We start from the raw sequence: 12556 nt of genomic DNA, 5'->3' as shown, positions 1-12556 counted from the left end.
ACGAGACAAGAACCTACTCTCCAGTAACATCCGGAAAGGGCAGGGGCCTCTGAGCCCCCACCCCTTTCAGGGCTTTGTGGACATGAATGTGGCATTGGAGAAGAGAGCAGGGACATAAACCCAGAACACTTAAGATTGGGGGGAGAACTGGGCGCTTGGTCTTAGTAATGTGTGATAAGAACTGAGAGCTAAGGAGTGAAGGACAAGAGCTTCTCCACCTTCAACACTGTCGGGGAGTGGGGATGGCAAGGGAGGAAGGAAAGGGATGTGGTCCATAGACTTGAGGACTGACCTTTAGGAAGTCTTCACCTGCCTCCAGCTCCCAGGCCTCTGGGCCCTCTCCTTGGATGGGTGGCAGGGATAGGAGAATCTTCACTGAATACACTTTGTACCTTTTTAGCTGTGAACCATGTTAATTACTACCTTTTAAAACTTATTATTATTACATTTTAAGGAAAATATACTTGAGCCATGCGAAGGAGGATTGCTTTTCAGTTGCAAGAGGAGTTGCAGAGTTGCTCAGTTGCAAAGCCCTGTCTTGGCCTGCCTAGGGCCTGGGAGGGTGGGCAAATGTTCCTTGGATCCAGTTTAGCATGAAGACCCAGAAAAGGCCACACCGGAAGCAGGGAACAGCACCACAATTCCCATGGGGCGCAGCGCCCTGATGTCTGGTCACTAGGGGCTGCACCTAGGCCTGGGTCATTCAGGGCAGGGATCTGGGGCAGAGACACCCCAGTAGAGTTGCCAAAATGAGCAAGTGAAAATACAGGATGCCCAGGTAAATTGGAACGTCAGATAAACAATAAAAATGTTTAGTGTAAGTATGTCCCAAATATCACATGAGATATACTTATACCAAAAAGGTTTCCATTGTTCATATGACATTCAAACTTGACTGGGCATTCTGTATTTTATTTGGCATCCCTACACCCCAAATATTGGCTGGAGAGGAAAAGCCACTCTTGCAATTTTCTTTTTTCAGTTTTCTGTTTTCATTTCTTAAATTGTTAACCCAAATTTCCACAGCCTTACCAGCCTATAGATGCAAATGAATTCACTTAAAAATCACAAATGTCGGGACTTCCCTGGTGGTCCAATGGGTAAGACTCGGTGCTTCCAATTCAGGGGGCCCGGTGGGAACTAGATCCCACGTGCATGCCGCAACTAAAAGATCCCACATGCCACAAGGAAGAGCCTGTGTGCCATAACTAAGACCCGGCGCTGCCAAAGTAAAAATGAATTTAAAAAACAAAAAACAAATGTCCCTGGTCTGCCCGTCTCCCAGTGCAGGACCTCGTCCCTCTAAGATACCACAGTCTGAGGCCTCCCCCAAAACGTCAGTTTCCTCTGCTCCTGTGGTAGCTGCGTGCCCTCTGCCCCCTAGGCCACAGGAGGGCAGCGGTTGCTTGGCTGAGTCGAGTCCGAGCCTGTGCCTCGGCGCCCTCTGCTGGTGAGTCCCAGACTGCAAACGCGGGGGCTGCTTGAGGGCGCTGGGCTCCACAATCCCACCGCGGGGCGAGCGCCTCCAGGGATGGGAAAAAGGCCCCCTTCTCCCACCTCTCACCGGGTCCGACAGCAGATGGTCTCTCCAACTGCCCTCCCTACCTCACCTCCTCCCTCCTCACGCCCGCTTCCTGGCTTTGTTCGCACCACATGAACAGGCGATGCTCCAGCCTGTGCCTCCTCTTGGCTCCCTCCACCCCAAACGCTCAGCCTGGCTCTGAGCTGACCAAAGGCTCCTCCAAGTGCCAGGCATGCCAGACAATGGAAAAGCCCACAGTTCCCAAGGGTCACAGTCAGCTTCCCCGCCTGCTCCATCACCCACATCGTCCACGTCCTCCCCCAGACTGCCAGGTGAGCTTGTGTCCATTTAAATCTCCCATCCTCACCCCAGTAGTGCCTTGGCCTGTCTGTAGCAGCTCCTTTCAAGGAAGGATGGCTTATTCATTTTCTGTGTCTCCACCAGGCGGGACTGGGTCTGTCTTGTGGCCACCAGATCCTCCTAGCATAGGCACAGAGCAGAGTGAACAAATACTGGCAAAATGAAGGTTGAGAGGCTGTGGTGGGGGTGAGGGGCCTCCCTGGATCAGAGGCAAAGAGTGATTTTTTTTTTTTTTAATAAAGACACTTTATTTACAGATAATACAAAATAAACTACAGGACAAACTACTGTGCAGGAGGAGCGATGGCCCCCATTTTGACCCCCCTCCCCATCCCAGAATAACTTATATAAAAAATTTAAAAGGCCCTAGAAGGAGGGAGGGGCAGGGCTGGAAGCACCTTTGCTGATTGGGGATTGGGGCCTTCAGTCCTCATCCTTCCTGTTCCAGTGCAGAGTGGACCCTGGCTTGCTCCCTTCCAAGTCCTGGGCCTGGCAAGGAGGGAACACAGCTGCAAGGGCAGTTGGTGGTCGTTATAGAGGCTCCCAGACCAAGGACTCTGACTTCTGACTCTGAAGGGTTTGAGTGAATAGGTTGGTAAGTGGCACTGGGGGCGGGCACGGGGTTGGCATTATTGCAGTGCTCCAGCCATCTTCCTCCTGGCCCTGGACACGGGTCTGCGCCGGCTTCTGGGGAGCAGCCGTGTCGGGGCAGGAGTGTGGGGATCCTCAAAGCGATGATGTTGTTGAGTCCACCACCTCGTGGCCGTTGCAAACAGTGGGGACAAACTGGGAGCCAGACCCTAGGGAAAGGAAGCTGGAGGTTGGGGCCAGTCCCAAGGTCCCTTATACAGTAGGGAAGCAGGGCGGCGGAGAGCAGCTCACCATCATCCCCCACACACCCTCTCCTGTCCAGCCTCATCTAGGGGGCACTTCACCCCCAGCCAAGGAATCTCAGCAACCCAGGGAGTTGCCCCCATGATGAGGAACTAAGGTGGGGAGAGGGGGCACAGGTGTAGAGGGGTCTTAGAAATAGATGGATGCTGACCTTGGCCGAGGCTGGAGCTGGCTCTGGCAGCTGCACTGCTGAAGCGGCTGGTGGGTGCGCGGTGGCTAACCACATTCTTCTGTGGCTGGAACAGGATGATGTGCAGCTTGGGCGCGAAGAGACAGCCGAGCACCACAGAGCCGCTGAGGCTGACGGACACACACATGGTGGTGGTCTGCACCTGTGATGGGAGAGGTCAAGGATGAGTCTGTCCCACAGGCCTGGGCCTGGCCCCAGGAACCCTGCCCAGGAGGTGGGGTAAGGAGCAGGGGAGACTGTAAGCATCCAACACTGGATCTTGGTCTGTCTGCCAAGCTCCAAAGAATTTTTAGGAAGGTTGGGCACAGTCCCAGCATCAGCCCCAGTGCACCGTCTTCCAGGATGACCAGAGTTCTAGCTGTGGGGGTGAACATGCAGAGTGCATGTGGGAGTGGGTGTGCAGGCATGTGTGTGTGTGCGGGTGTGTGTAGGGGTGCAGGTATGGAGTGCACGCATGTAAGGGCATGAATATCTGTACGGGGTGTGTGTGTGTAGGGGGTGGTGAGAGTGTGCAGTTGTGTGTGTAAGTATAGGGTGCATGTATATGGATGTGTGGGAAGATGTGGATGTTTGCCAGGTGTGCTGGTATGTGCACGTGTGTGAGTGTAGGGATACGTGTGTGCACGCATGTGTGTGTGGGTACTGTGTGTGTACATGCCAGGTAAGTCCTTAGCCACCTATGATTGGCATGCAAATGCAAATCATATGCAAATGCAGGCTGAGTCAGAGCAGATTCCCTCCCCAGCTCGGGCCTCCACTGCCCAGGCAGGTGGCCCAGCAGGTGCAAGAGCAGCCCACACCCAGCCGTCCCTGGCCACCGGCACTGCCCACCATACCTCTGTCCTGAGGAAAAGGGCTTTTGCAGGGGTTCTTGCCTCAATTTTCCTGCTCCTTTAATTGTTAAAATTGTCAGCTCAGACCCTGCTCTATACTCCCAAGCTCAGTGACCTTAGGCAAGGAATTGAACCTCCCTGAGTCTCCATTTCTTCATCTGGAAAACGGGGAGAGCCACAGAATTTACTCCAGAATTGTGAGGATTACCCAAGATTATCCTCTTATTGTTCAGAGCTCAGCTCACCTGTCACCTCCTTGGGGAGGTCTGCCCTGACCACTCCATCTGAAGCAGCCATTGCCCCTTGAAGCTGAGGAGACGCATTGAGCACTCAGTGCCAGTTGGAATTTTGCTAGGAAGCCACCAACTGGGGTACAGTTTTCACCTGCTTTGACCTTCCTGAACCCTACACCCCAGATCTCCTCCCCCTCTTTGCTTCACCTTTCCTGACCTCCCTGGTTTCATCTCTCAATCCCAGAGTTGCACAGCTCTGGGGGCACCACGCCACACTGCACAGGTCCAAGGGGCATCAAAGCATTGTACCCTCTGGGGCTGCTGGTTTAATAGCTCTGTCATTCCCATTCCTGCTTCACTCTCACCTCTGCCTACCTTTCCACCATGTACACCCCCCACCACCTCAACTCCAGGCGAGGGGGAGGGCAATGCAGACCCTCTGCTCCAATCAGCTTCCGTATTGGCTGCCCTCCCCACCTCCTCCACCCTACCTATTCCCACCTGCCTGTGCTGCAGAGTCCAGTTCAAGGACCCCTCTTCCAAAAAGCCCTCTCTGACTTCCTACACACTCATACACACACCACCACCACCACCACATACACACCTCCCTCTTCTGTATTCTCACTGGGGCCTTTTGTCAACCTAAACCAGTCAGCAGCTCTTTGGTCAATCACCCTGCTAGTCTGGGAGCTCCACAAAAGCAGAGACCAGGGCTCCCCTTCTGCAGCCAACCCCTCAGTGGAGCAGGGTAGAGCCTCTGCTGATTTGGACACATTTCGGCACTTCCACCTCCACCCAGGTTAGGAGGTAACATCTGAGTCCTGAAATCTCTTCTCAGCTCTAATTCCTCCACCTCCATGGCCATTTCCCCAGGCCCCACTCAACCTTCCCACCTTCCCCTGGGGTCCACTCCTAACTGGGCCACCACAAGCTGTGTGCTCCTGGGTGAGGATTTAACCTGTTGGAGCCTCAGAGTTATCAGAAGATTAAATGAGATATCAGGAAATAGAAGGTCCTGTGTCCCACTCCACCCTGCCCCCCACCCACCCCCAGGCCTCAGCCCACCCTGGAGCAGGTAGCTCACCCGGTAGTCACTGGAGGTGACATAGAAGATGGGCAGGAAGGCCAGCCAGATGATGCAGGTGGTGTACATGGTGAAGCCGATGAACTTGGCCTCATTGAAGTTTTCAGGGCACTTGCGGGTCTTGAAGGCATAGAGTGTGCAGAGCGCAATGAGGAGCACATTGTAGGCCAGCGAGCCCAGCATGCTTGCATCGCGGTGGTTGCAGCGCAATGTCACTACCTCCCGCCGCTCAGGGGCTGTCTCCTTGCCCGTGCCTGGTGCCTCCACCACCAGCCAGGCAGCCACGATGAGCAGCTGGCCCGAGATAAGGGCCAGACAGATGGCCACCTGCGAGGCAGGGCTGATGAAGCGTGGCCGCTGGGCTCCCTCCCGGGCCCCACCGAAGATGCGCGCAATGCGGTTGGTCTTGGTGAGCAGGGCCGAGTAGCAGACGGAGAAGGCAGTGCCCAACCCGAGGCGCCGTAAGGTGCACACCACTGTGGATGGCTTGGCAATGAAGACGAAGGTCATGCAGTAGCAGAGGAAGACACCACCTAGCAGAATGTAGCAAAGCTCCCGGCCAGAGGCCTTGACCACTGGGGTGGCATTGTGCCGCACGAAGACGCCCAGTACAAAGAGGGTGGCCAGGGCGCCTAGGCAGGCGATGGTGACAGGTCCCACGGCCCAGGCATCGCCCCAGCGGATGTACTCCTGGGGCAGCTCAAAGCAGCCAGTCAGGCTGGCATTGGGCCAGTAGCCCAGGCCACAGTCAGCACAGGTGAACTCATCCAGCCGGTACTCGTAGGGCTGGCAGGGGATGCAGAGCCAGCAGCAGACCTCCCCCGGCTGCATACTTTTCACCTCATTCTGGAGGCAGGGCTCACTGCAGCGAGAGGCGGGCAGGGGCCCGGCTGAGAGGGAGGCCCACGGGATGAGGCTGGTGTCCAGGGTCAGGCCTTCTGCCCAGTAGCCCACCTTCTGGTAGCGATAGTGCCCACTGCCTGCCCGCAGATAGGTGAAGATATTGTAGCGACCAATACCGTCCCCAAAGCGGTCGAAGCGGACCTCACTGTGGGTGTCAGCTGGGCGGAAGGGGGCTGGGGTCGAGGAGGGAAGGAAGAGAGGGTTGGATTGGTGGGTCATCCTGATGTGACCTCAACCCTAACATAGAACTCAAACCCCAAAGCTTAGGTCAGCCCTCATCCTTCTGATCCTCAACCCAGCACTAAAGCCAGCCTAACCCCAGCCATTTTTCTAAATGAGAGGCTACAACAAACCCCAACCCTAAGCCCCAAATAGAACCCCAACCTTAAAATCCAGGCACCTCCACAAACCTAATGCCCACACCAATCCCCAACCATGACTCCCAAAACCCAGCCTTAGACCTTCCAACCCAGACCCCAGACCCCAACTTTATCCCAACACACACCACAGCCCTTTCCCCAAACCTACCATGGAGACCCCCTAAGGCTAAACTCGACCTTAGGTCTAGTCCTGGTCCTACTTTTAATCCCATCAATGACATCCCCACCTCCAGCCCCGGACAGTCCTAACACTGATCCCAGTGCAAGCTGAATCCCAACCTCAGTGGTCACCTGGAACCACCAGTGTTCACCAGAATATGCTTGGCAGGCATCTCACAAATCACTCTACTCCCCATCCGCACTCCCCTGTGAACCTCACATCTCTCAGCCAGGCTCAGAAGGCAGGTACCCCTGTTATCCCATGTCCCAGTAAGAAATGGTGTTCAAGTTAGCAGATCATGTACTTAAGGCCCCGTGGTGAATGGTGCAGCCTGGTGTTGAATGCAGGTCCCCCGCAGCCCCTACTCTTTCTACCCAAAAAAGTCCTCAAAATCCAACTTGAGCCCTACCATAAATTCCACTTAGCCCAGCGGGCTAAATTCAGCCTTGTTCTAATGTCAACCCAATCAGACCCAAATGCAACACTAACCCCCACTCTGATTCTCCCATAACTCTGAATGTCAGTCTTATTGGAATTACTATTCCTCTTGATCCTGGTCCAGTACTCCAAGCTTTGTCAGCCCTGGCACCCTCTCTCACTGTTCCCACAGTGATTCTTCCTGAAGCACAACGATGATTCTGAGGCATTTATTTTTCTTGAAGCTGGAACTTCTATTAAAATAACTTTTGGTTTGAAGAGACTGTGGCCACCTTGAGTGGAAAACCAAGATTAGGAATAGAAATTTTCCTGGAAAATAGTGGTTCATCCTGATGCACCTTCCTTCTGACTCTCACTGATATTTTGCTGCCTGACAATGGGCTTGAGGTCTCCTGATCCTGATCCCTACTCCCTGCATGATAAAGAGACAGGAGATAAAAGGGCAAGGCCCAAGCAGGAACCAGAGATCCTCACAGTGAAGGACCAGGCCAGACATCTACTCTCTGGAAGGAACTCAGAAAGTGGAACCTTAGTCCTGGCTCCTGTTGGAGTCCTCTCTGCCTAGCTGTCCTTGTTCTGGCTCTGACACCAGCCCCTTGGGTAATGCCCTTACTTGCTATGGGCTATGTTTTCTTAGCCGTGTACTAGAACCTGAGGGCCTGTTCCCTTTCACCCTCGGGGGGCCAGCTGCCTGGTGGACACTGGCCAGCAGCATTACCATCGAACTTGACGTTGAGCACGAAGTCTTTGTAGAGGCGGCGCCCATTGACAGGCCGCATTGCATCACAGAGGCGGGTGGTGTTGGGGCAGAGGGTGCGATGCATGTTGTGCAGCGCGTGGGCCATGGCATACACCGCATTGACCACAAACATGATCTTGGACTCTTGCTCAAAGGGCACAGCCTGCAGGGAGTGGGCTGCACAGTCTCTCTGCCGGAAGCTGCAGTGAAACCTCTGCTCCCAGAACTCGCGGAACCAGGGGTTCCGGCTGTTATTCCACGGGTCCAGGCTCCGGAAGTAGGAGGCAAAGTCGCTGATGGGGTAGGAAGCCAGCTCTATGGTGATGGCACCTTCAGCAGCGCCCTCGCTACCTGCCACCACGCTCTCCAGGGCCCCCCAGCCATCGCTGGCCACCCAGGTGAAGCTGGCATTGAGACGCTGGGTGGCAGCGAGGAGCTCGCGGGCGTCCTCGGAACGGGTGAATAGGACAGCCACGCGGGCACTGGGTTTCTGCAGCAGGGCTCGCACCACGCCCTCGAAGGCTGTGCGGCTCATAGCACGGCCCACCTTCTCCGAGGTGGCCACACAGATGTTGCGGGCACGGGCCTCTAGCTCAAAGGCTTCGATGCCTGTCTCGCCATAGTCGCCCTCGGATGCCACAGTGGACACGTAGGTCCAGTTGAAGAAGCGGAGAATCTCAGCCATGGCTTTGGCTTGGAAGAAGTCAGGGGGCACCGTGCGGGCAAAGTAGTCATAGCGGGACTTGTCACTCAGCTTGGCACTAGTGGATGCATAGCTGATCTGAGGGATCTGAAATAGCCGCAGGAGGTTGGCCACCTGGGGGAGGGGTAGAGAGGGCAAAGATAGAGACCAAGTCAAGTGCTGGAGACGGATGTGCCCCCACAGCTATTGGACCTTGGGATCAAGTGCCCATGTGGTTGTCCCTGAGGTCTCCCTCTCCCAAAAGACCTATATCTTTCTTTTTTTGTGTGGCACGCGGGCCTCTCACTGTTGTGGCCTCTTCCGTTGCGGAGCACAGGCTCCCGATGCACAGGCTCAGCAGCCATGGCTCACGGGCCCAGCCGCTCCGCGGCATGTGGGATCTTCCCGGACCGGGGCACGAACCTGTGTCCCCTGCATCGGCAGGCGGACTCTCAACCACTGCGCCACCAGGGAAGCCCAAGACCTATATCTTGTCTTGATGTGTCTTCCCCCTGGTGGCAGGGAGTTTTCTATCCCTTCCCAAGGGCTGAGAAAGACCCAGGGCCGAGGCACCAGGGTCCTGAGCCACACCTGAACCCCTCTGCTGTCTCCCTTCAGACTCATGGCAGTAACAAAGAAAGAGAGCTAAGGGAAGGCCCAAGTCCTGGGTGGAGAGAGGTTGGCCACTGGCTGCACAGGGAAAAGTAGGCCCTAGATGGCAAGTGGGATGCTCAGGGCTCTTAAGCTCTCTACCCCGGAGTCAATTCTGATGGGATGATGGAGAAAGGAGGAAAAGACTCCCCCAGGAAGACCCAGATTTGAGGGCTCCATAGCCCTGAGAGCCCAAGAGTTGGTCTCCACTGGATGCCTGAACCTGAAATAAACAAGGCTTCCTGCCTACCACTGCCTGCCTGGCAGCCGATCTCCCACCCCCAGATTCCTGGGACCTGCCCCTAAGAGTGGGGTCTAGCCAAGGACCAGGTGGGATGGTGGGTAGGTGAGAGCAGGGCATGGTCCAGGTTCCACAAGCGGGAGTTAGGTCCTGTATTTGCAACTGGGACACAGGTTTTTACTCTGACAGTGTCAATGCCTTCCCTGTACTTTCTAACTCTGTGCCCCTGGGCAAGTTAGCAAACCTCCCTGAGCCTCAGTTTCTCATTCCTGCCTTACAAGGTTGATGAGCAGATAAAAATGATGTATGTGAAGCCACAATGCCTGGAAGATGATAGGGGTTTTGGCAAGAGAGAAGGGGCCAGAATATGGAGGAATCATTAACAGGCAGGTGCAGCCTATGGATAAAGGACTGAGCTTTGCTTTGACCCAGACAAGGAAAAAGCAGACTGATGTTGAGGTGTGGGCCCTGTTGCAGGAGGCAGGCAACTTGGGGTTGGAGAGAGGTAACTGGGCTCCTGGAGATGAATACATGGGGCCCTGAAGAGAATTGTGAAGAGCGGGTGCTGGGAAAGCACCCCAGAGGCCCCTGCAGACATCAGCAGGTGGGAGGCTGCCTACCCATCCCTGCCCCTGCACCCCCAGGGCTGCAGATGTAGGTGCTGCTACAGCCACACCTGTCCAAGCTACTGCTGGACACTTCCAGTAGCTGGAACTAGCAGGACTGGTAATTCATTCCCTGCAATAGGGGTATGAGCAGGCCTCCCCAACCCCAGGCCAGAAGCTGCCTTCATGGTTTAGACTCCTGCTTCCTTTCTCCTAAACAAGCCTTCCAGGTCAGAGGTCCTGGCCCTGCTTCTGATGGCAATGCCCTCTGCTGGCCTCCTAAAGGAAGCTGAGGCCCCAGACAAGGCCCTCCTTGCAACACTCCCAACCCCAATCCCAGCTCTGGCCTCACCTTCCAGCAGCCTATGTCAGGCACCAGGAAGGTAAGGGTCCACGCAAGAGGAGGAACCCAGTCAGGGACAGGGAGGATCCCACCTGGGCTAAAGCAGCCAGATGTGGCAAGGGACATTAGCTGAGCCCTCTGCTGACCGCTTATGGGAGAACAGGAGGAGGGAGGACCTGGTTCCCTCCCCTTTCCACCCCTTCAAATCCTACACCCACTGAAGACCCTTGGGTACCCTCCTCCTCACCTCCACACACATCCTGCTTCTCTTCCTTCTGGGTCCCCAACCCCTGTTTCTCTTCTCTGGTTTGCTCTTGGCTTCTATTTTCCACCCCTTTCCAATCCAAAGACAGATGAGCTGACAGTCCCGGAGGTCCTCGGCTGAGAGCCCTAGGTTCATGTCTCCACTTTGTGAGCACCTGGACTTGTGCCTTGCCTCGCTCCAAGCCTCAGTTTCCTCATCTATGAAATCGCTTAATAACAATAGCAGCTAATGTTGATTACGCCGTTACGATCTGCCAGGCCCCCTCATTAAATTTCCACCACACCCCTAAGAGTGGTGAGTATTATGAGTCCCATTTTATAAGGATGAAACTGAGGCACAGAAGAGAGAAATAATGTCCAGAGTCACACAGTAAGTGGGAGAGCCAGGATTCAAAACGCCTATTAAGTTTCTTAGGGCTGTATAACATCAGATGTGTGTGTGCGTATGTGTTGGAAGTGGGATGCTTTCCTTGCACAGTCTCTAAAATTGTACTCCCATTTTGCCACAGGGGCACTTTCTTAGTCTTCTGTAAAAAGCTACTCGAAGGAAGCTGCTAGTCCCTCTTCTAATGCATGGTAGCCCAGAGCCCCTGCTCAGCAGGAATTCCAGGTCCCCACCTCTGGCCTCCCTCCCCAGCCCCCACTTAAACAGCCCCCATGTACCTGGATAGAGACATCGCTGTAGGAGCCGCCAATGACACCAGTGATGGCAGTGGGAGCATCACCATGGGTGGCATAAGAACCATCGGGGCAAACATGGCGTGAGCCATCGGCACCATGGCTGAGTGATGCACGCACGAAGTCAAGTGCCTGCTCCAGGGCATGTGTGTCCTTGGAGCAACTGTCGAGTATGTGTGCACCCAGGCGCACACCCGGCAGCAGGCTTGGGTCATGGTTGATACGATCCAGCGCAAAAAGCATGGCCTCCAGGCGCTGGATGCCGCGATGTTCATTGACAGGACCACACTCCTCTGCTGGGCCGCCCTTCTGGTGTACCGGAAACAGCCCACCCAGAATCAGGTCCCCCTCCAGGGTCAGCACCTTCTTGGCTGGGCCCTCAGCCACAGCGCCCCACAGCAGCAGCAGAGCCAGGAACCCAAGCAGTGATCCCATGGCCCCAAAGGGGATGGATGGGTCCAGCAGACCTGGGCCTCCAGGGGGTGAGGGCAGAAGCAGCAAAGGCAAAGAGAGGTATAAATAGACCAGGAAAGGACAGACAGGAAAAGGATGAGGAGGGACCCAGCTCCTGCAGAGAGAGAGAGAGAGAGACAGACAGACAGACAGACAAACAGGTAGGGAACAGTGGAACCTGAGAGTGGCTACCCCTTCTGACTCTGCCTCCCCCAAACTCCTTTCCCAGGGACTGAGGAGCCAGGGAGAGGTGGTGCTCCTAACTAGGATGAGAAACTCCTGGGACACCCCTTTGGCCTGTCTCTCAGCCCTGCCCAGATTTGCGGCTGGAGATGGGCTCTGTGCCCATCCCAAATTTAGCAGAGATGGAGGATTACAGAGAGTAAAGGCCCAAACAGAAAACAGAAGACCCAGAAGAATGTCCAACACCCTGTCAAAACCTCCCGGGACCCCAAAGTCAACAGCTTTGCAGCAGAAGGTCACAGTTACAAACTTGGGAGTCCAGTCCCTATCCTGAGCCTTGGATTTCCAGAGAGGAGCCATCGCTGGCTGAGAACAAAGGGTAGTCTCCAACCTCTAAGGAAACTGAAGTCCAGGTGAGCACCCCAGGTTCCCAGCCTCTCGTTCTTAAAAAGCCATCCCCAACACCCCCTGACTGGGGAAGTAATAGAGACTCTAGGCTTTGGAAGTTAGATAGCAAGGTAGAGAGGCTGGCCCTAGAGAGGGACACCGAAGTGACCACAGGTCCTAAAGTCAACAGGGAAAGTAGATGTGAGTGTATGTGTGTGTCAGGGGTGGGGGGGCAGTCCACCTGGTCAAAATCTCAAAACAGGGCTCAAGGTGAGATTTTGGACATGCTAGCACTATATAGACTGCCGTTTGAGACTTTTTGCTTTCGTTTTC

At 55.0% G+C, this 12556-nt stretch overlaps 1 protein-coding gene across 1 annotated transcript; it reads right to left on the bottom strand.

The window, feature by feature from the left end:
* Nucleotides 1–2553: 2553 nt before the first annotated feature.
* On the bottom strand, nt 2554–11999 carry GRM2 (glutamate metabotropic receptor 2). The gene is made up of 5 exons (XM_079934643.1): nt 11186–11999; nt 7716–8553; nt 5117–6192; nt 2928–3108; nt 2554–2682 (listed from the first exon to the last, which is right to left on the bottom strand). Exons 1-5 carry the CDS (start codon nt 11633–11635, stop codon nt 2609–2611), a joined length of 2619 nt encoding a protein of 872 aa, XP_079790769.1. The 5' UTR covers nt 11636–11999; the 3' UTR covers nt 2554–2608.
* Between the last annotated feature and the right edge of the window lie 557 nt (nt 12000–12556).

This window comes from Stenella coeruleoalba (genome assembly GCF_951394435.1).
Source record: "Stenella coeruleoalba genome assembly, chromosome: 10".
Lineage (NCBI taxonomy): Eukaryota > Metazoa > Chordata > Mammalia > Artiodactyla > Delphinidae > Stenella > Stenella coeruleoalba.
This window is presented reverse-complemented; position numbering and strand designations above follow the sequence as displayed.

Excerpts from the sequence above, each read along its gene's own strand:
- GRM2 (XM_079934643.1), bottom strand. The coding sequence starts at position 11,635 with ATGGGATCACTGCTTGGGTTCCTGGCTCTGCTGCTGCTGTGGGGCGCT. Across the intron at positions 8,554-11,185 it reads ACAGCGATGTCTCTATCCAG|GTGGCCAACCTCCTGCGGCT; the intron begins GTACATGGGGGC and ends CCCCTCCCCCAG. Across the intron at positions 6,193-7,715 it reads GCTCAACGTCAAGTTCGATG|CCCCCTTCCGCCCAGCTGAC; the intron begins GTAATGCTGCTG and ends CCTCGACCCCAG.